The sequence below is a fragment of the Eucalyptus grandis genome, chromosome 2 (genome assembly GCF_016545825.1).
Source record: "Eucalyptus grandis isolate ANBG69807.140 chromosome 2, ASM1654582v1, whole genome shotgun sequence".
NCBI lineage: Eukaryota > Viridiplantae > Streptophyta > Magnoliopsida > Myrtales > Myrtaceae > Eucalyptus > Eucalyptus grandis.
This window is the reverse complement of record NC_052613.1, coordinates 7,311,591-7,333,280: the sequence shown is the minus strand read 5'-3', so window position 1 is coordinate 7,333,280 and position 21,690 is coordinate 7,311,591. Positions and strand designations below refer to the sequence as shown.

At 43.7% G+C, this 21,690-nt stretch overlaps 2 protein-coding genes and 1 pseudogene across 2 annotated transcripts; all 3 read right to left on the bottom strand.

Moving 5' to 3' along the window:
• On the bottom strand, window positions 1–3,375 carry LOC104420441 (chaperone protein ClpB1). The gene is made up of 6 exons (XM_010032285.3): window positions 2,226–3,375; window positions 1,924–2,105; window positions 1,216–1,838; window positions 835–1,114; window positions 541–738; window positions 1–432 (listed from the first exon to the last, which is right to left on the bottom strand). Exons 1-6 carry the CDS (start codon window positions 3,373–3,375, stop codon window positions 247–249), a joined length of 2,619 nt encoding a protein of 872 aa, XP_010030587.3. The 3' UTR covers window positions 1–246.
• A 2,828-nt stretch (window positions 3,376–6,203) lies between these two features.
• LOC120290178 (flavonoid 3'-monooxygenase-like) lies at window positions 6,204–12,078 on the bottom strand. Its single transcript, XM_039305913.1, has 3 exons — window positions 11,507–12,078; window positions 8,295–8,747; window positions 6,204–7,109 (listed from the first exon to the last, which is right to left on the bottom strand). Exons 1-3 carry the CDS (start codon window positions 11,948–11,950, stop codon window positions 6,462–6,464), a joined length of 1,545 nt encoding a protein of 514 aa, XP_039161847.1. The 5' UTR covers window positions 11,951–12,078; the 3' UTR covers window positions 6,204–6,461.
• Window positions 12,079–19,301: 7,223 nt separating this feature from the next.
• On the bottom strand, window positions 19,302–21,024 carry LOC120290451 (annotated as a pseudogene).
• Between the last annotated feature and the right edge of the window lie 666 nt (window positions 21,025–21,690).

Genomic DNA, 21,690 nt, shown 5'->3' with positions numbered 1-21,690 from the left:
GAAACCTAAAAGAAAAAGGATGACGAGCCTATTTAGAAGCCCAGAAGTACCAAAAAGCATAGCTGATCTTGACAACGTCAAAAGGATATAAAGATTTGGCAATACTTTTTGATGATTCTTCACTCACGGATTCAGGTCATCCATTTCTTCGTCGTCGTCGATCTCCACGATCTTGATTAAGCTTACCGGCCGGCGAGCCGTGTCATTTCTAGGCCCGTTCGGTACCTGAATGAGTATACCCGACTTCTACCCGGTTTCCGGATCGATTAGTCCTCCATTCTTCTCCACTCGGTACACCAAGCCGTCGCCAAGCGGCACGGCGTCTATGTAAACAGTCGAGTTCTCGTCGAGCTCCTCCCTTATGAGCATCCTCGACAGCTCGGTCACGACTGTCTTCTCGAGCCACCTCCTGATGGGTCTAGCACCATAAACCTGAAAAAAAGACCAGAAATTTGCACACAATTAGCATTTCAAATTGAGCACTTGATCGCAACAAGAAACGAACATGTCCAAGATTAAGTGTCCTGATTATGTACTAACTGGATCGTAGCTTTTGGCTAAGACGTAGTCCAAAGCCGCGTCGGTCACTTCCGCGGCGATGCCTCTCTCGGCAAGCTGAGTGGCCACTTCTTTCATCTGCAACCTGGCAACTTTCCTCAGTTGATCGTGTGATAGAGGATCGAACACAACGATCTCATCAAGCCGGTTAACCAACTCTGGCCTGAAATGCTTCCTCACCTGCCAAAGCACAACACAGCATGATTGCTACTATCTGATCCTGAGCCCGAGTAGTCGAACTGCATATTGTTGCCGAGAGAGAGTCACGTCACTCACCTCTTGCATGACTCGATCGCGAGCGACTTCGATTGAGCACTTGCCTGTAAGTGCCAACAGGAGGTGCTCTGCCCCGAGGTTCGAGGTCATGATGATTATGGTATTCCGAAAGTCGACCGTGCGGCCCTGGCCATCAGTAAGTCTTCCATCATCCAAAACTTGGAGTAGGGTGTTGTAGACAGATACATGCGCTTTCTCGACCTCGTCGAATAGCACAATGCTGTAAGGTCTCCGCCTCACGGCCTCAGTGAGTTGCCCCCCCTCCTCATGCCCAACATATCTGCAATCGCGTTATACCATGTTTTAGTAATGCCATCTAGTCATCTGAAGATTAATTGCATAGATGGAGGTATGGCATTTGAAGCTTAGTAACGTGCTTACCCGGGAGGTGCGCCAATCAGACGAGCGACCGAATGTTGTTCCAAGTACTCGGACATGTCGATTCTTACAATTCGGTTTTCATCATCAAAGAGCTGCTCAGCAAGAGCCTTTGCGAGTTCTGTCTTGCCGACTCCAGATGGACCCAGGAGTAGGAATGATCCAGTTGGTTGCAGTGGTCTTCCTAACCTGGCTCTCGACCTCAACACAGCATCAGCAACAGCATCGACCACTTGATTTTGTCCGACAACTCTCTGATGCAATCTTTCTGCGAGCCCAACCAACCTCTCTTTCTCATTCTGGCTGAGCCTCGTAACAGGTATGCCGGTCCAGCGAGTCACTACCTCTGCTATATGCTCTGGCCCAACGGTCTCCGTCAAAATCAGGCTCTCTTCAACGTTTCCTTCAAGCTCTGCAATAGCGTGTTCCACTTCCGGGATCGCCCCATACCGCAAATCAGCAGCTCTAGCTAAGTCATATCTTCTTTTGGGCTCTTGTGCAGCAAAGAGAAGCTCTTCTCCCTTTCGCTTGAGCCGCCGGATCTCGTTGATTATTTGTTTTTCCTTTTTATACTTCATGATCAGAGGCTGTGACTTGTCTCTCAAGTTATCAAGCTCCATACGGACCTAGCATCAAATTAATGCCAGGTATAACGTATTCTTGAGACAAATTTTAGCCAGGCATTTGCACACATCATATCATATTACTTACCTCCACTAATCGAGCTTTGCTCGCCTTATCCTTTTCTTTCTCAAGAGCATGGAGCTCAATTTCCAATTGCACTCTCTTCCTTTCAAGGTTTTCGATTTCTTCCGGCTGGCTATCCAGCTGGACTCGCACATTTGCACAGGCCTCATCGACCAGATCTATGGCCTTATCAGGCAGATGACGACCTGACACGAACAAGAGAGTAAAAGTCGCAGCCACATTATCACTTTGGATTAAGCAACAAGAACACGAGAATTCTGTCACGCTGCAGAAAAAGTGGGAAAACAGTCATATTGCCACCATACCAGTTATGTATCTGCTCGACAATTGTGCAGCGACCACCAGTGCTCGGTCTTGAATCCGAACACCATGATGCCCTTCATACTTCTCTTTCAGCCCCCGCAGAATGCTAATTGTGTCAGCAACGCTTGGCTCTGCCACATAAACCTGTTGGAACCTCCTCTCAAAGGCCGCGTCTTTCTCGACGTACTTCCTGTACTCTTTGAGGGTCGTGGCGCCAATGCACCTGAGCTGACCCCTAGCAAGCATGGGCTTAAACAGATTTGCGGCATCCATGGACCCCTGGGTTCGTCCTGCACCGAGAACAAGGTGAATTTCATCAATGAACAAAATCACTTTCCCTTGGTTCTCTTCCACTTCCTTCAAAACTGCCTTGACACGCTCCTCGAATTGGCCTCTATACATCGTGCCTGCGACCAGAGCGCCCATGTCCAACGCCACGACTCTCACGTCAGCTAAGTTGCTTGGCACGTCGCCTTTCACTATCCTCTGAGCCAAGCCTTCTACCACAGCAGTTTTACCCACCCCGGGTTCTCCAATAAGAACCGGGTTGTTTTTAGTCCTCCTTGAGAGGATTCTCACAACCCTCCTAATCTCCTCATCGCGACCAATGACAGGGTCCAATTTACCAGCCTCATCGACCAGGTCTCTTCCGTAAGTCTTCAATGCCTGGAAAGCGGTGTCCCCCAAGGCACTTTCCACTCTCCTTCCTTCTTTGCCGCACAGCTTCTCGACCTCAGACTTCACTCTTGCCGGATCAACCCCCGCTTCTTTAAGCAGGTCCCTGATATGGGAGTCCTCGAGGAGGCTTAAGATCAGCTGATCAATGGCCATGTGAGAGTCCCCCCGCGCCTTCTGAGTGGCCTCAGCCTGCCATATCACCTTAATCATAAAAGGACTCGCAAAGACTTTGTCCGGCGGTGGGCTCTGCGACGGAAGTTTCCTCAAGGCTTGGTTCAGTACCCTCTCCACCGCTTTCGAGGCGCTCTCCCCACCGACGCTGGTGATCGCCTGATTGAAGATCCCGGTCGGGTCTGAGACCAACCCTGCCGCAAGATGGAGAGGAGCGAACTGCGCACAGCCAGCCATCACCGCCAGCAAGCGAGCCCTGGCCAGCGCCTCGTTCGTCTTGAGGGTGATCTTCCCAGGATTCATCCTGCGCCTCCAGAGGCTAAAGACACAATGCCAATGTCAGAATCATCCCGCTGATCGACTGAAATATCAACGACCAGCGAATCAAGAATCCCCTCCCCACCGAACGAATAACATCAGCAGACAACAAGCGACAACCCAATACTACTCTAACCCTCAAACTACTAGATTTGGAACGAAACTGAACCAGAATTCTCGCAGCACAAGATGACAACATTATTCCTCGTAAACGTCGACAAGCACAATCACCCACAAGCACACACAGAAACACGCACGTGGGCATAACCAACGAAGCAAAACAGAGGCAGACATGAGCACGAGCTTGATCAGCTCCATGCAGCAGTACCTGCGAAATCCGCGGCGAGAAGGCTAGAATTCGATCAGGGTTTCGTCTGGTTTTCCCGCTGCTTGACGCTTGGCCTCCTCCAGCGTTCTACTCCGGAAGGAGTGCGTGAGGAAGCGCGAAAAGGTGGCGGTGCTTCGGTGCGGGAAAGAGCGAGAGGAAGACGACAAAGCGTTGAAACTTTTGGAAGCTTGTTGCCCTTCCCACGTAGACTGTCCGATCGAATGGGCCCGCTCTTCTAGGTGGGCCTGGACACGCTGAGCTGGCAGTCGGGCCCGACCCGTTTAGAAGAACTTTGTTTTCGAAATATATCTCGAATTTCTATTTATGGGATGATAAAGTATGCCAAAAATCTATACCAAAACCTAGTTCATGCAGGAATGCCCATACAAGAAGATTTCCGTTGTATGGATGCTCCATATATGCATACTTTAGCTCGGATGAATGTTCTGAAAAAAAAAAAATCTATTAAGCTATGCTATGCTAAAGAAAGAATAGAGAATTCTTGAATTTTTTCCTTACGTTAGGAAATAAATTCTTCTTTAGTTCAAGTTCATTTCAAAATACTACAATTGGTACGTGCAAGACAACCAATTCAACGGCTTTTTTACTCCGAACTAGAATTTCCAATCCTGACATAACCAAAGAATACAAAAGGGAAAATAGAAGGCGAGATTATTCCACATAGACAAGAAAAAGCATAGCCTACCTTGTTAAGGTCTTGGGCTAGATAGAATTGACCAGATCGTGTTAAGCTCCTCTTAGAGATAATTTGGATAATTTTTAGAATTTTTTTATATATTATATATAATTAAAATATTTCGGTTGATTTTCTATATGTTTCAAGATTTTGTAATATCTCTTTTGATTATACATATTTTGATTGATATATTTTATCTTTGATATTTTTTATAGGCTTATAAATAGGCCGATATACTTTTCATTATAATATATTAAAATAATTTGAAAATTTCCTATTTTCGCTCACATTTTGACATTTAATTGCTCCTATACTATCACATCAAAACCGTTAACTTCCCGGACTGAGACATGCATCGACGGTACGGGCCCGTGAAGAAAGCCGCCTTAAGCATTGTCATTTATGTCTGGTCGCTCGGGTCGCGGCTGGGTGTATCTTGACCAAAGAATTTTTTTTTTTTTTTTTTTTAGGTCTGATAAAGATTTGGACCCACTTTAGTGATTCTTCGCTGAGATGAATCATATTACTTAATTTGACATCGACACATTTCCAACATTAAATAGTATGCGCTACGAGATTGATGAGACATGATGTGGGTATATTACGAAAAATCACAAACGAGCATACGTTGGCCATTTTTGCTCTTTAAGGTGCAACGAGCCTTTAAATTGTGCTGGCCCTTTGTTGGTCAGTTAAGACTGTGCAATGTTACATACAAGATCAAGAGACATCGTAGTTAATGAACAGATCAAAGTACCATAAAAAATACGATGACATTAATTTCAGTATATCCAACGGAAATAAAGTAACGACTAGTCTTGCTAAATTGACTGGTTGTAGACAATTCTAAAGGCTAACGACTAGTCTTACCTAATTGGTAGGTTGCATATAACTGTCTTAACTATGTGGGCTTATATGATAAATTATTCTCTTTGATCATAAACTGTAAAAGATGCCCACAGAGATGGCCAAGACGTTGATGCCAACCATCCATGAAAGTTCGTTCTGCAATATTGGCAGTACCTTGTGATATGGTCCCACCACTCGAGTCAAAAAGAAGAATCACCTTAATCATTAGATCCTTAACAAGAAAGTAGGTATAATAGAATTCAGAGAAAACTTTATTATTAGTCACCAATTTTTGAACTGAAAGTAAATGAGATTGGTTCAAAACTACCAAACAATGTAGGAACAATGTCCTGGAGATCACATATGGAAGATGTGGACATTGAAATCCTCCAATTCAAGAGGCTTGCTTATTGTACGCATCTCATCTGCAATGGATTTAGCATGTTGGAGGAAATGAATAACTGATTCATTCTATTCCTGTTGCAGACATTGAAGACTGAGATAAAGAAAGAGCGTTCAAGTAGCGGAAGCTAAGCCAAAAGAGGTATTGAGAGCATCTTGGTTGGTTTTGCTATTTGGTTGATCAAAAATGAGAATTAAAATCAATTCTAAGAGGGACACAATTAGAAGACTCATGATAAAAGCTTCATGTTGTTGCTAGAGAGTTGTAAATTGGATACTATGACATGTAGAGAAAGGAAGCAGTGAATAGGTCCGAGTGGACAATGTGTAGAAGAAGGGTTTATAATAGTAGTTATGGTGGTGGCGGCGGCAGTGGCAGGATTCTCTCGGGGCCATGCCGACTACCCTAGTAGAAAAGAAAAATTAAAGGAAAAAGAAAGCTATGGTTGAAAGGGGCATGAGCCCTAGATGGCCTTTGATACCATGTTCATATAGAAATTGTTGTATATTTTCATTAAGCTTAGGTGAATATTTATATATCCAAAAGTACATTATGAAAGATTTACTTGTAACAAAAGAAATACATAAGATGGAAAACTTTCCAACTTCCAAAAATAGGGTTCCAAAATCGATAGCCCTATATTTGGTCTATACATGTTGACCTCGTTATCTATCACTTCTACTCTTTTAATCGTCAAACCGCAAGTAGATATAATTAATGTTCGAGCAAATTGCCCTCATTATTCGTAAATCAAATGCGAAAAAAAAACTATTGAAATGATATTCACTAGCTCTTCAACTTGATGCCTTGTAGACATGTGAGGCAAGCCTCGGTTTCGGGTGGACCAACAAAGGCTCGGCTCGCTGTAAGGTGAGCCCGAAAGCTTCATCCATGTTAAGCTTCTCCGGCGAAACGCCGTCAGCCACCTCCCAGTCGAAAGCATGGGCCAACGTCGCGGTCATGAATTGGACCATCCTCAAGCCCAGGCTCATTCCGACGCATATCCTGCGCCCGGCCCCGAACGGAATGAGCTCAAAATCATTACCCTTGACATCGACATTGGCCTTCTCGCCGCCCGGCAGGAACCTCTCCGGCCGGAACGCCAAGGGCTCGGCCCAAGCTTCGGGGTCACGGGCTATGGCCCACACGTTGACCAGTAGCGTGGCGCCTTTGGGGATGCGGTAGCCATTGATCTCGCAGCTCTCGGCCGCGATTCGTGGGAGGGATAGAGGGGTGGGCGGGTGGAGCCGGAAGGTTTCCTTGACCACGGCTTGGAGGTACGTCAGGCGAGGCAGGTCAAGCTCGGTCACGAGGCGGTCTCGTCCCACCACGGAGTCGATCTCTTCCTGGACTCGGGCCAGGATTCCGGGTTGCCGGATGAGCTCGGCGATGGCCCATTCCGTAGTGCTAGAGGAAGTGTCGGTGCCCGCCGCGAACATGGTCTGCAAAAGCGACACATGATGAAACGAGTTCACTACCCGGAGTTCGTCAAGTCATCATAAAACATGAGGTTGACATAATAAATTGTAATCAAAGGATAAAAAGAGCTGTGGAATCTTGATGCATTCTCCACCATCTATGGAGGAGACTAGACGATTCCTGAGGATATAAGAAGCATCAGGCCACCCCCACGGGATATCATCATTCTCCCACTCTTGTTAATGCAATCTACCATGTTAAAAGAAAGCTAAATTCAATTTAAGTGCCCTTAGGTTTTCATGCCACATTTGCCAACGTCCATACTTGTGAATGAGCAAAACCTATCGAATCCGATTTATATAAAGCCCCACACACATGTAAATCTCGTTCAAACCGATATGCATTAAGTGGGGTACACATAATCTAATGATCTAGTATAACACAAGTCAAGGGTGATTGGTTCCCCAGGCAGATTCCTGCCTAGAATCGGGAATTGTATTGAAGTAACAAATCAATAGGAAAAAAATCAGAATATTTGCAGTGCAAAATATTTTACAAATCAGTATGAAGATAATAAATCAAACAGAGTATCAACTAGTTGATCATTTGGAGATCTTTTTTTATTAATCTTTTATTGAATTTCCTTGTTGATAAAATTGTTATATTTCCTTGTTGATATATATATATATATATATATATATATATATATATATATATCAACTCAAATTTTGAGTTTCTTGACTGGTCTAGTTCAGTTTCTGGGCGGTTCAATGGAACCGACAAAGCACTTCAGGCATTCTCGGCCAAAAAAACAGAGCAAAACGAGGGTGGCTGTGTTGGTGGTGGCCGTGAGTGGGTTAGCGAAGGCTGTGCGATGGGTTGTCTGTCTGTCCTTGCTCTCGGTTCTGTCTTCCCAATGAACGTGGGTGAGGGGAACGTGTGTACACGTGGGTGATTGTGCTGTTCTTTAAGAATTTAAAAAAACAAAAATTAAAACTGATTCGATCTAGTTCAGGCACTCTAGTTCTCACTTGGAACCATAATTGGACCAAAAATCACTAATTTTAATTTTATGAAATAGGAACCGGATCCAATTGACCAATTTGATCTGGTCCTGTTCTTGGCAATTTTCGATTGGGGTGTTTTTATATTTTCACCTCTGCAAGTACTGTTTTAGAGGGAGGGAGGGAGGGAGGGAGGGATTTTACTTGAACCGATGCTTTGATTTCGGTATCCATGAGGTTCCCTCCTTCCTCATCAGCAACATCCTGCAAAGAGATCAGAGTACTCAACAAGTCATTGTGCTTATTCCCACTATTGCTCATGTTGGCCCTGTGCTCCTCCAAAATGGCCGTCCAGAAGGCGTCGAAGCGCTTGTGTAGCCTCTTCATCTTGGCCGCGACCCCTTGGAGGTCGAGCCACTCGAGGGCCGGCACGTAGTCGCTAATGTTGAACACGCCGCCCAGCACCATCATCTCCACCACCATCGACTTGAACTCGTCCGCCTTCAGGTTGCCCCGCCCCTTTCCGTCCCCCAACACCCTCTTCCCCAGCATCACCCGCCCCAGCGCGTTCGCCGTGCACACATTGAGCAATCGGGCTAGGTTTGCCGAGGCCGAGCCCACATGTGCTAGGGCACGCGTGAGTATCGCAACCTCTTCCTGTTATATTGAAATAGATAAGGAGATAAACCGTAAGTCCTTCCATCATGTAAAGAGGACCTCATATATTATAGAAGCATGGATAAAATTTGTGTCAAGGACAACTTGACAAGGTCTAATATGAAAGTGATGTCCTGCACGATATAAAATTGCAACGCAGAAGTTGTGTAACGCCTATGGAATTCTTCCCACTAAATTGACCCAACGTGAGATGGAAAGAACAATGATGGAGATGTTGAGGTTGATAACAAAATTGGTTTATAGCGATTTTTGCTAATTGCTTCATAAAATTTCATTTATTGAACAACCACATGGAGTTATTCATTTTATTTTTGGCCAAATCACAAAATGAATCCCAACCTTTTTAGCAGTTTTTAATTTTGTCCCGACCTTCTAATCCTATTAAAAAAAAAAAAATCCAACCTTCGGATCTATTTTAAATCTATCCCAACCCCTTTAGCATATATTTCTGAGAGAGAATAATCCATTAGACTACTTTCCAAATTCCAATTTTGCCCTAACTTTTATTTATTTATAGTAATAAGTGCACCGGAAATCTTAGAACTTATCACAAAAGTGCAATTGAGTTCTAAAACTTTTAAAAAATGCAATTGAGTTCTAAAAATTTCAAAAGCGTAATCAAGTTCTAAAACTTATCACAAAAGTGCAATTGAGTCCTATAACTTTCAAAGAGTATTATCAATATAATGACTTGATTTTACTAATTTGATAAATTTTAGGATTTGATTGCACATTTTGAAAGTTTTAGGACTTCATTACATTTTTATAACAAGTTTTAATATTTAATTATATTTTAAAATTTAGAACTAAATTACACTTTCTTGAGACTTTCAATGCACTTGTCCCTTCCATATATTTCATGCAATTTTTCCCATGCCACCCCTTTTCTTTGGTTTTTATCTTTTACATTGAGATTTATGCCTATGGGAATATTGTCAATCCACTGTGAAATAACAACCTATTTTGGGCAAAAAAAAAAATTAAAAATTATTGTAGAGTTTACTTTCTCAAAAGTTTGTGGCTCATAACATGTTGTTCTCATAATAGTCCAAAAACTATTATGATACCCATTTTTTATTTAGTATAATATTCTTGAATTATGTTTGTAATAAAAATTAGAAAGAGGTTCTTTTTAAGAAAGTATGACCTTAATGGGAATATTGTGGATAAAATTATGCAGAAAAAGGGCAAAATGGTTAAAATATAGTTTTTTTTTTTTGGGGGCGCCGGGGGGGGGGGGACTGACCTTGGGATGTATTTGATATAAGTTCAAAAGGTGGGGATTTATTTTGACAACCTAAAAAGTTGTGTATAAAATTTAAAATTGTAGAAAAGCTGAGGATTTTTGTTGCGACTTGGCCTTTAAATATCAAGTTACTTCTGTATGATTGTATCCTAGCTTTTTAAAATGAGAGCGGAATTTACGTAAGTTTTTGAGTGAGTCATAAACACAGCAACCTCGCAAAAAAAGTTAAGTAGAGGATGAAATTCTCTATGATATTAAATATAAAACTTATGTGTATAACTTATGTGTATAGGAAGTTCTAAAACTAGTCATCAAAGTGTAATTGAGTCCTAAAATTTTTAAAAAATACAATCAAATTTTAAAAATTATCAAGTCTTTCTATTAACTTCGTCCAGCTAGATTAACTAAAAGTGCTAATGTATCTTATTTTATTACTTTGTTAAGACACGTGACAATGACATGGCACTTACTAAATATCATGTTAGAAATATATTCAAAAATTGAAAAATATAAACTAAATTAGATAAATAAAAAATAAAATAAAAAAGCCATAAAAAAGATCCAAACTCACCCCAATAGCTATGGCCAAGCGTTTGCCACCACCACGACCATCAGGGAGGGCTTGGCCACTTGGAACGAGGTTGTGTATTTTTATTTTTTTTACCTTTACTTTTTAATATAATTTAGTTTGAATTTTCTTTGACATGGCACTTAAGTGGGCACCACACCATGCTAATGTTTTAAGAAAGTAATAACATAAAACACGTTAACTTTTTCTGTTAGCCTAGTTGGGCAAAGTTAATAAAATAATGTAATTACATCAAGTTGACAAGTTTTAGAATGTGATTACATTTTTTTGAAAGTTTTAAAACTTAATTATACTTTCATGACAAGTTTTAGGTTTTTAGTATACATATCGCTAAAATAAACAACATTTTATATTTTTCGATACATTAGTACGCCATATATGCACTTTTAAAAAAAAAAGTTCCTCAACAAACACCCTATACATATATGTACACCATCTATGCAATTTTTACTTTATTTTTCTGCTAATATTCACTCTTTACATGTGAGCGCATGGTGGAGCTGGGATATATATATAGCAACATCAAACCATTTTTCATATAAGCAGGTGATCCTTGAAGATCTAATACCTTTTCATCTTCCAAGAAAGGGTTTTATCTCTCCCTAGTTTACAGCTTTCTTTTAAGCAAACTAATCGAGCATCTTTTTTTTCCCTAGTCATTTTAATTTGTACATCATCAAATTAGTTAACACATTTATACAAGTGTTTCCATTTATCTTAGATATAAGAAATAGAATACCATTTATAGTAAATTCTCTATGCATACATTCATATAAATTTGATTCATACCGGATTTCAAGCACAATCGCCCGTGTCTGTATATATATTTCCACGTTCATTTACGTAGTCACGTCCATATATATGCATATATAGAGATGAACTGGAGCTCACTGAACGGCTCACCTGGCGTACATGCCTAAAATCGTCGAGAGCCTTGCTGGAGAAGAGGTGGACGGTGCTTATCTTCCTCAGCATCCGCCACCTTGAGCCGTATGGTACGGCCACTATGCTCTGATGGTTGTACCCAAGGTGCTTCCCTGCAGAGCAGGGTGGCCGGCTCAAGAAGTTGGCGTCATGGGTCTTCAGGAACTGGGTTGCCACGGAGCCCGACGCGGCCACTACCACATCAACAAGCCCGAGTCGCAGGTGCAGGAGCGGCCCGTAGGACCGAGCTAGGGCCGCCATGGAGCGGTGGGGCATGGGGCCGAGATGGGGTAGGTTCCCGATGAGGGGCCATGGCTTTGGGCCCGGCGGGAGTGCACGGGTAGGCCGAGTGAGGTAGCCGAGGAGGGAGCGTAGGAAGATGGATATTGCTATTGCGGCTAGAATAAAAGAGAGAGGCATCATAGCCTTAGAAGAGAGAGTGTTCTTATTTGGATTAGTGTTAGCATATAGATGTATGTTAAAAGGATTAGAGACTTATGTTGGGTGGGTTAGTGACAAGGTTAGAGGCTATTGTGTATGTGCGTTACGGGTGGTTGTGTGTACGCGTTAATAAGTGTTAGGTAATGTTGCTGTTGGATAGAGAGCATGCGCTTTGAATAGCTGTTGCATCTCTCTCGCTCTACGCATCACCATTTGACAGGCTCCACAACTTGCCTTTAAGCCATATTTGCCTTTGTTGTTTTCTATTACAGACTAAGGTCCTTGACGATTCAAGAAAGCCACCACTATCTCCAAAGATTCAAAAAGGCGTTAGGTTGCACGTCACGAAAAATCTGCTCTAATCCAGGGAAAATCGTAGTCGTTGTGTAGTTCTTGTGAGCCAACCCAAAAATTTAAATCGGTAGAGCCAGACCATGTGCACTAGGTTGTACATGACAAAATAAATCAAGACAAAACCTAACTCTAACACCATATTAGAATATCTAATCCAAAAACTTGAATTAATTGATGGAGAGAGATCATACATATATTAAAACATATAAATCTTGTAAATAAGCAATTTGAGATTTTTTAATCGTCCTAACGCTCCTCATGGATTTGCAAAATTGCTTTATCAACTTCTTGCATGTGAAACGGGCTCCCTCAAGAAGTCACCCACGTTGAATTGGAGTGGCAGATGCAAGATCCTTCCTTTCGACTAAATTTAGGTAAATTTTTTATTTGATTTCATTGTTGACGCATCCTTATTGTATAACGTGAAATTGATGTCACGCTTTCAAGGGATCCCAATCCTTTTCTCTTTCTTCTAATCCAAGAGATCTGTCATGAATATGAGTAGATCCTTAAAAGACTCAAGGGAGAAGAAGCAGGTGGTAGATCCATCCTGGGGTGGAAGACCCCGCAATATCACCTTCCATATTCTCACTTATTCGGAAAGAAAAGCTTAGGTGAGAATTGATGAGGCAATGACAGTAATGAAGGGAGAAGAAGTAGGTGGTAGATCCATCTTGGGGTGGAAGACCCCGCAATATCACCTTCCATATTCTCACTTATTTAGAAAGAAAAGCTTGGGTGAGAATTGATGGGGCATGTTAGTAATGAAGGGAGAAGAAGCAGGTGGTAGATCCATCATAGGGTGGAAGACCACGTATTATCACCTTCCATATTCTCACTTATTCGGAAAGAAATGCTTGGGTGAGATTTGATGGGGCATGTCAGTAATGAAGGTAGATACTACGTCAATGTTTTGGTACTAATTAGCTCTTTGCACCTAAGGTGAGGTTAGGGGGTAGATCCCTAAACTCTATGCAAGCCTATCAATGGTTGCTTATCTTGTACCCTTGGTTAATAGGCTTGAGCCATAAAAAATAAAAATAAAAAACCTAAATTTAGTCAAAAGGAAGGATTTTGCATCTACCAGTCCAAACTTCTGTCAGCCACTTTCCTTATTGTATAATGTGAAGATGACCTCCTCTTTTAAGGGATTGCATTTCTTTTTTACTTTCTTTCTTCTCTGGGATACTGTCTATTAAGTATTTTATAAATAATTTATGGTGGACAAACTCGTAAATTTATAATTTTATTTTCTCTATCGTGGATTTTAATTTTCTAATAGTGGGGACACTTTTTTGATTTTAACTCTACAAAAAAGTTCAAGTTTTGGAATATTTTTATCTTTTCATATGTGTGTAAAATTTCTTCATATTTCATCAAAAAAAAAAAATTTGAGGAGAATATTTTCACATCCTTTTTAGTGAACTGGCAAGAATCTCTTCTAAAAAAATTTACAAGAATTTCATATCATTTCTCTTTCTATCGTCTCTTCAGTTTTCACCTCCATTTCAAAGAATCTACACCCAAGAATTCTGTATATTCTCCATTATTTCCTTACTATTCTATCTTTCAGTTTTCACTGAGGCCTGGCGCCTTTGGGGATGTGTTAGACGTTGATACCGCGGCTCCCGGCCGTGATTCGCAGGGATAGAGGGGTGGCCGGTGGGAGCCACAGCTTGGGGTACGTCGGACTGGGGCAGGTCGAGCTCGGTCATGAGGTGGCCTCATCCCGCAACGAAGTCGATCTCTTCTTGGACTCAGGCTAGGATCCTGGCTTGCCGGACGAGCTCGGCAATGGCCTATTTTGTAGTGTTAGAGGAAATGTCGGTGCCCGCCGAGAACATGTTCTGGTAAACAACACCAGCACCGTCAAAACTCATCCGCCTTCCGGTCGTCCCTCCCGCTCCCGTCTCCGAACGCCCTCTTCCCCATCATCACCCCCCCCGGCGGGTTCACCATGCATACATTGAGCAGTTGGCCCAGGATTAGGGCGGCCGAGCCCGCACGTGCCGGTGCACGTGTGAGTATTACAGGCTCTTCCTGTTACATTAGAATAAATAAGTAAATAGATAGCATCACATAAGAGAATCAACTAAAATATAGAAGCGTGCTTAAGATTTGTGCCAAGGAGAACTTGAAATTACGTAATGTCCACCGAATTCTTTTCTATTACAAGACCCAACGTGATGTGAAAGACTAATGAGAGAGATGTACAGGTCAGTGCCGAAATTGGTTTATTAGATCCCATTAAATTGATTGAAAATGATCCATTGAACAATGAATAGGAGTTACTTATTTTATTTATGGTCAAATCACAAGGTAAACCAATTTTGGCCAAAATTGAAATTACGTGATGTGAAAGACTAACGAGACCAAGGAGAACTTGAAATTACGTAATGTTGACTGAATTCTTTTCTATTACAAGACCCTACGTGATGTGAAAGACTAACGAGAGAGATGTATAGGTCGGTGCCAAAATTGGTTTATTAGATACCATTAAATTGATTGAAAATGATACATTCATTGAACAATGAATAGGAGTTACTTATTTTATTTATGGTCAAATCACAAAGTAAACCAATTTTGGCCAAAATTGAAACTACGTGTTGTGAAAGACTAATGAGACCAAGGAGAACTTGAAATTACGTAATGTTCACCGAATCCTTTTCTATTACAAGACCCAACGTGATGTGAAAGACTAACGAGAGAGATGTACAGGTTGGTGCCAAAATTGGTTTATTAGATCCCATTAAATTGATTGAAAATGATCCATTCATTGAACAATGAATAGGAGTTACTTATTTTATTTATGGCCAAATCACAAAGTAAACCCCAACTTCTTGGTAATTTTCCACTTTATACCAACCTTTTAATCCTATTGAAAGGTGTCCAATCTTTCAAACCTATTTCAAATCTATGCTGACCCTTTAGCATCTATTTCTGAGAGGGAGTAATCTGTTGCCGCCTGTGGTTGGGTCCATTGAGGCTGAGCTCATGTCCATTGATGCCAAGCCTAGGACTTTGGTACCCATGACCGGGTCCTTGGCGCTCGGGCTAGAATCCATTGAGGTCGAGTTCAAGACCTGGGTACTCATGCTTGGGTCTATCTAGGCTAGGCTCGGGCCTATGCCCCTGTTCATTGAGGCCAGGCTCGAGTCCATCGAGGTTGGCCCAATGCCCATGCCCAAGACCTTAGAGTCCATAGCTCGATCTCAATGCCTAGGTCCAGAGCTCAAACTCGAGATCAAGCCCGTGCTTTGGTTGGGGTCCATTAGGGTCAAACCCGAGGTCCTAGTGCCTATGCTTAATTTCCAGACTGCTCAAGTGCAACTCATTAGTGCTTGAATAAAGTATGTTAATTTAGGAAAATCAAATCAGACTTTCCTAACTAAATGACTAGAATTATTTTCTAGTTCCTTTTCAGGTTTTAGATAAATTCTGGAAAGTGTTGTCATTTTCATTAAAAATGGCTTCCTGAAAAACATTTTTCAGAGATGTCGCATTTTTCGCAAAACAAATGAAATCTATATTAACTTGATTCTAATTAGATGGCAATTTGCGCATGGTGCGGGATAGCCATAAGAACTATAAAATTGTAATAATATTCGAGGGTATTATAGTATATGAAAAAAAAAATCTATCAATCACAATAGGATGCTTTAGATGAATTTACACATAATTGTGAAATAAAGTCGGTGTCTGTGACACAGGGGATGGCATAGCCTAGTGTCACAGGCCGATCGATTGGGATCGTGACCGCGTGGCGACTCGGGCAACTTTGGATCACCCAAGCCAAGCCTTGCTTGATCGAACGCCTACCCGCTCGCTTACCCGGATTGTTGAGAGAGAAAGTTAGAGAGAGGAGCTCTGAAAGGAAAGGAAAGCTTTGATATTTCTGAAATAGATTGGATGATTACAAACGAGGGAGGACATCCCTTTTTTATAGTTGAGGGCCTCGGATTACATCCGTTGATCTACTTTTCATCCGACGGGCGAGATCGCACCACCTCAACTATCGACATAATGTCAACTACCGTTTACCGACATAAATAACGAAACAAAAATCTAGAATATGACTCAATGACAGTTTCGCCCGTCCTTGGAAGATTCGGGGAGAGGGCTCGGTGGGAATTCGAGTGAGAGCAGGAGGTCCACGGGTGAGTCGCGATTGCCCCTTGGGAACCTCTCGGGTCGACTCTCTTTAGGCCTGTGACATTCTCCCCCACTCAATCGAGCGACGTCATTGTTGCTCTCAGCTTGACGGGCAGCCTTATGGGCTTTGGCACGAGCTTTCGTGTTCTTGTTTCGCTTTGCTTGGACGCTCATGAACGAAGGGCTGCAACCTTCTATGATGAAGTCGGACTTGACACGCGCAGCTCGGTCTTCGGCTTGGACGGAGCACGCGGCGCACACTCAACCTTGGGGAAGAGCGCTTGGATGGGCATGGCGTGTGTTGGGGTAGGATCCAACTTGACATTTGGCTTCACCTTGGACAGCTTGAAGCGCATCACTACCTTCAAGCTCTTGTCGAGGCGTCGGATCGACGCGATGGTCTTGGTGTCGACCACTCCCTTGATCATGGGGATCATCGATGGACACTTTTGGTCGAGGATCATCATACACTTGGTCCTCATGTCGATCATGGCTCCCACACTTTCAAAGAATTGCATGCTAAGAATGAGATCATAATCGTCAAGAGGGATTACCTCGAACGCCATCTTGCCTTTCCATCCGCCAATCTTGACGTCCACGTCGGGAGTTGCTCCTACGCCATGGAACTTGCCCGAATTGATGGGCTTGTACGACTTCCCGAATGGTTCCACATGAAGTCCCAAGGCTTTGGCTACCTCGGTCGACATGAACATGTTGGATGTGCCAGTGTCGACCAAAGTATAAAGCGTTCGGCCACACACTTCAACCTCCACAAAGAACATGTCTGTGTTCGGTATGATTCCTTCTTCTTTGGTTGGCGATCGGGCTTGGACCGAGTTGATCATCCTCACAGCTCCAATCCGAATCTGCCGCTTATCTTCTTTGGGCTCCTCCTTTTCTTCCTCGATGGCAAGGAGGGCGTTGATTCGACCCTTCTTCGGGCATTTTTGGGTCCAGTGTGGACCTTGGCAAATGAAGTAAGGAGAAGGTGGGGGTTGATCGAACCTACTCGCATAGTCCGTCGATGGTCGACCCCTTTGGAAGGATGGCTTGGAAGTTCATTCTCCCCATGTTTTGGCTTGGCCGCCTTGATCATGCGCGCCCCGGGGAGTGCTTCGTGCTTCATCCTCGCAAGGTCGATCCGACCTCCAATCCCTTGGTCGACTCCTTGGTTCGGTCTTGGTGAGGTCGACGAGCGACTCGGCCACGCTTAGCGCTCGCGCAAGACTACTCACATCTCGTCTCTTGAGCTTGAGAAGTGCTCATGGCTTCAACCCATCCATGAACGCTCCGAGAGCCTCCTCTTCGCTTAGGTTGCGAATTTGGAGTTTGAGCTCCGTGAACTCCTTCACGTACTCTCGGATCGCATCTCTTTGCTCGAGGCGATGGAGCTTGCTACGGGCTTCTTGCTGAGCGAACTCAGGGAAAAAGTAGTCCTGGAACTCTCTCACGAAGTCGTCCCATGTGCACACGGGATCGGCGCCGCGTCTAACCTCATCACACCTATTGCACCACCAAAGCATTGCCGTATCAGACAGGAACACGGAAGCAGTTCGTACCTTGGTCGACTTGTCGTGTATGTTGACGACGCTGAAGTATTGCTCCATGCTCCAGACGAAGTTGTCTACCTCCTTGGCGGATCGTTCGCCTTTGAACTCCTTTGGCTTTGGCACCTCAATTTTGGGCACCGCTTGGGTAGGCACATCACCGTTGATGATGTTCAGCTTGCACAGGGCGAGCTCGGTCTTGAGCTCTTGGATCTCGGCCTTTATGGCTTCGACCTTGTCCCTACGTGGAGCTTCTTCCTCGATCACTTGGACGCGCTCCTTCAACACATCGATCGATGCTTCAAGGGCTTCATCCTTGTCGTGCAATGGTGCGGTAGCTTCGTTGAGGCCAGTCATGAAGTCTTCACGGAGCAAACTCTCAACCTCCATGATCCGGTCTCGCACATCGTCAAGACCTTCCATGAGTTCGAGCATAGCGCTCCGGACCTTCCCAATCTTCTCATCGAATGCAGCTACGACGTCCATTGATGCGTCTCTTTTCTTTGCTTGGCCACGGGTCTCCTTGACTTGCGCAGCCTCTCCATCCATGATAGCTTCTTGGCTCGACATTTCTTCGAATAGTTGGCACTCCTTGGTCCCTCGAATGGATCTCTCTTTTGCTCTGATACCACTTGTCACGGGCCGATCGATTGGGATTGTGACCGCGCGGCGACTCGGGCAACTTTGGATCACCCAAGCCAAGCCTTACTCGATCGAACGCCTACCCGCTCGCTTACTCGGATCGTTGAGAGAAAAAGTTAGAGAGAGGAGCTCTGAAAGAAAAGGAAAGCTTTGATATTTTTAAAATGAATTGGATGATTACAAATGAGGGAGGACACCACTTTTTATAGTTGAGGCCCTCGAATTACATCCGTTGATCTACTTTTCATCCGACAGGCGAGATCGCACCGCCTCAACTACCGACATAATGTCAACTACCGTCTACTGACATAAATAACGGAACATAAATCTAGAATTTGACTCAATGACGGTTTTGCCCACCCTTGGAAGATTTGGGGAGAAGGCTCGGTGGGAATCCAAGTGAGAGCAGGAGGTCTACGGGTGAGTCGCAATTGCCCCTTGGGAACCACTCGGGTCGACTCTCTTTAGGCCCGTGACACTAGCATATGGACTACATTTATTTTCCCATAACCATACACACTGAATAGCAATTGCATGAAAGGTTATATCACCTCCTACTTTGTAGCTAGCTACTACTCTTTAACCTGTTAAGCCACATGTAGATAGGGCCAATGTCCAGCTCTTCAATTCAAGGCCTTCTAGAAATGGGAGGCGAGTCTCGGTTTCATGTGGACCGACAAAGGCTCGGCCCATTGTGAGGTGAGCCCGAAAGCTTTTTCCATGTTGAGCTTCTTCGGTGAGACCCCGTCGGTCAGCTCCCAGTCGAAAGCGTGGGCCAACATCATGGTCACGAGTTGGACCCTCCTCAAGCCCATGCTCATTCCAATGCACATCCTCCGCCCAGCTCCAAATGGGATGATCTCAAATCGTCACCCTTCAAATCGACATTGGGCTCTTTGCCGCCCGGCAAGAACCTCTCCGGCTAGAACACCAAGGGCTTGGCCCAAGCGTCAGGATCACGGGCTACGGCCCACACGTTGACCAGCAGCTTGGCGCCTTTGGGAATGTGGTAGCCATTGATCTCGCAGGTCTTGGCTGCGACCACGAGGTGGATAGAGGCGTGGGCGGGTGGAGCCGGCAGGTTTTCTTGACCATGGCTTGAGGTACGTCGGGCGGCGCAGTCGAGCTCGGTCACGGGCGGCCTCGTCCCACCACGGAGTCAATTTCTTCTGGACTCGGCCAGGGATTCTGGGTTGCCGGATGGGCTCGGCGATGGGCCATTCTGTAGGGCTAGAGGAACTGGCATCGGTGCCCGCCACGAACTTGTTACCGCAAAACAACACATGATGAAACAAGTAATTTCCCGCGAAGAGATCAGAAATTGATAATTAATAATTTTTTTATCTACAGTAATTATAGTTAAATATTCTTATGAAGGACAAATATAGTTTTCTTTCAATTATTTCTATAAACGACATATGAGATCGTCTAAAAGAAAATATATATTCATCGTTAGCAAGTAACCGAGAACTAAAAGGAAAAAAAAAAGGATGACGAGCCTATTTAGAAGCCCAACAGTACCAAAAGTAAAGCTGATCTTGACAACTTTAAAATGATATAAAGATTTGGCAATATTTTTCGATGATTCTTCACTCACGGATTCAGGTCATCCATTTCTTCGTCGTCTTTCATCTCCACGATCTTGATTTTGCTTACCGGCCCTCAAGCCGTGTCGTTTTTAGGCCCATTCGGTACTTGAATGAGTATATCTGACGTCTGCCCAGTTTCTGGATCAATTAGTCCTCCATTCTTCTCCACTCGATACACCAAGCCGTCGCCACGTGATGCGGCGTCTATGTAAATAGTTGAGTTCTCGTCGAGCTCCTCCCTTATGAGCATCCTCGACAGCTCGGTCACAATTCTCTCCTCGAGCCACCTCCTGATGGGTCTAGCACCATAAACCTGAAAAAAAGACCAAAAATGTGCACACATTAGCATTTCAAATTGAGCACTTGATCGCAACAAGAAACGAACATGTCCAAGATCAAGTGTCTTCATTATGTACTAACTGGATCGTAGCTTTCGGCTAACATGTAGTCCAAAGCCGCGTCGGTCACTGCCACGGCGATGCCTCTCTCGGCAAGCCGAGTGGCCACTTCTTTCATCTGCAACCTGGCAACTTTCCTCAGTTGATCGTGTGATAGAGGATCGAACACAACAATCTCATCAAGCCGGTTAACCAACTCTGGCCTGAAATGCTTCCTCACCTACCAAAGCACAACACATCATGATTGCTACTAATCGAGCTTTGCTCGCCTTATCCTTTTCTTTCTCAAGAGCATGGAGCTCGATTTCCAATTGCACTCTCTTCCTTTCAAGGTTTTCGATTTCTTCTGGCTGGCTATCCAGTTGGACTCGCATGTTCGCATAGGCCTCATCAACCAAATCTATGGTCTTATCAAGCAGATGACGACCTTGTTAAAATATGTCCTGAGTTTAAGCCCAAAACGAAAAGTTAAATTTTGAAATAATTAAAAAAAAAAAAAGGCTACGAAGGAAGCAGCATCCAACTCTGCCGCTTGGAACCAAAAAGGAAGGTCAATTTTTTATTTTTTGTTGACCGAATCTTGAATTATTCGGTTTCTTCATGCACGCAATTCTCTAGCGGTGGAATATAATATTCCTCTCAAGGTTTGCTCGTGGGACTCTCTTTACCGAAGGAAGCCACACGTTAAAGCACCGTTTTACTCTGAGTGCCGTGGGTGTTTTGTTTGTGAGAGACACTCATAGGTGCTGGGTGCTTGCTTTGGGTCTTCGTGTTTCTCGTGCGGTAAAGCTTATTCGTGATTTACATCCAAGAAAGATTGGTGTATTGGGTGTAATTGGGGCTTGGAAACACCGAGAGAGTATTTGAGTGACTCGAGTGTGTAATCTCCTTGTATCGCTTGATCTATAGTAAAATTTGTTACTGCTCTCCCCGTGAACGTAGATCTTTACGACTGAACCATGTAAATCTAGTGTTCGATTTATTTTCTTTTTCTGTCTATATTATTGTTCGATCGCTCGCTCTTTTCGCAACAAGTGATA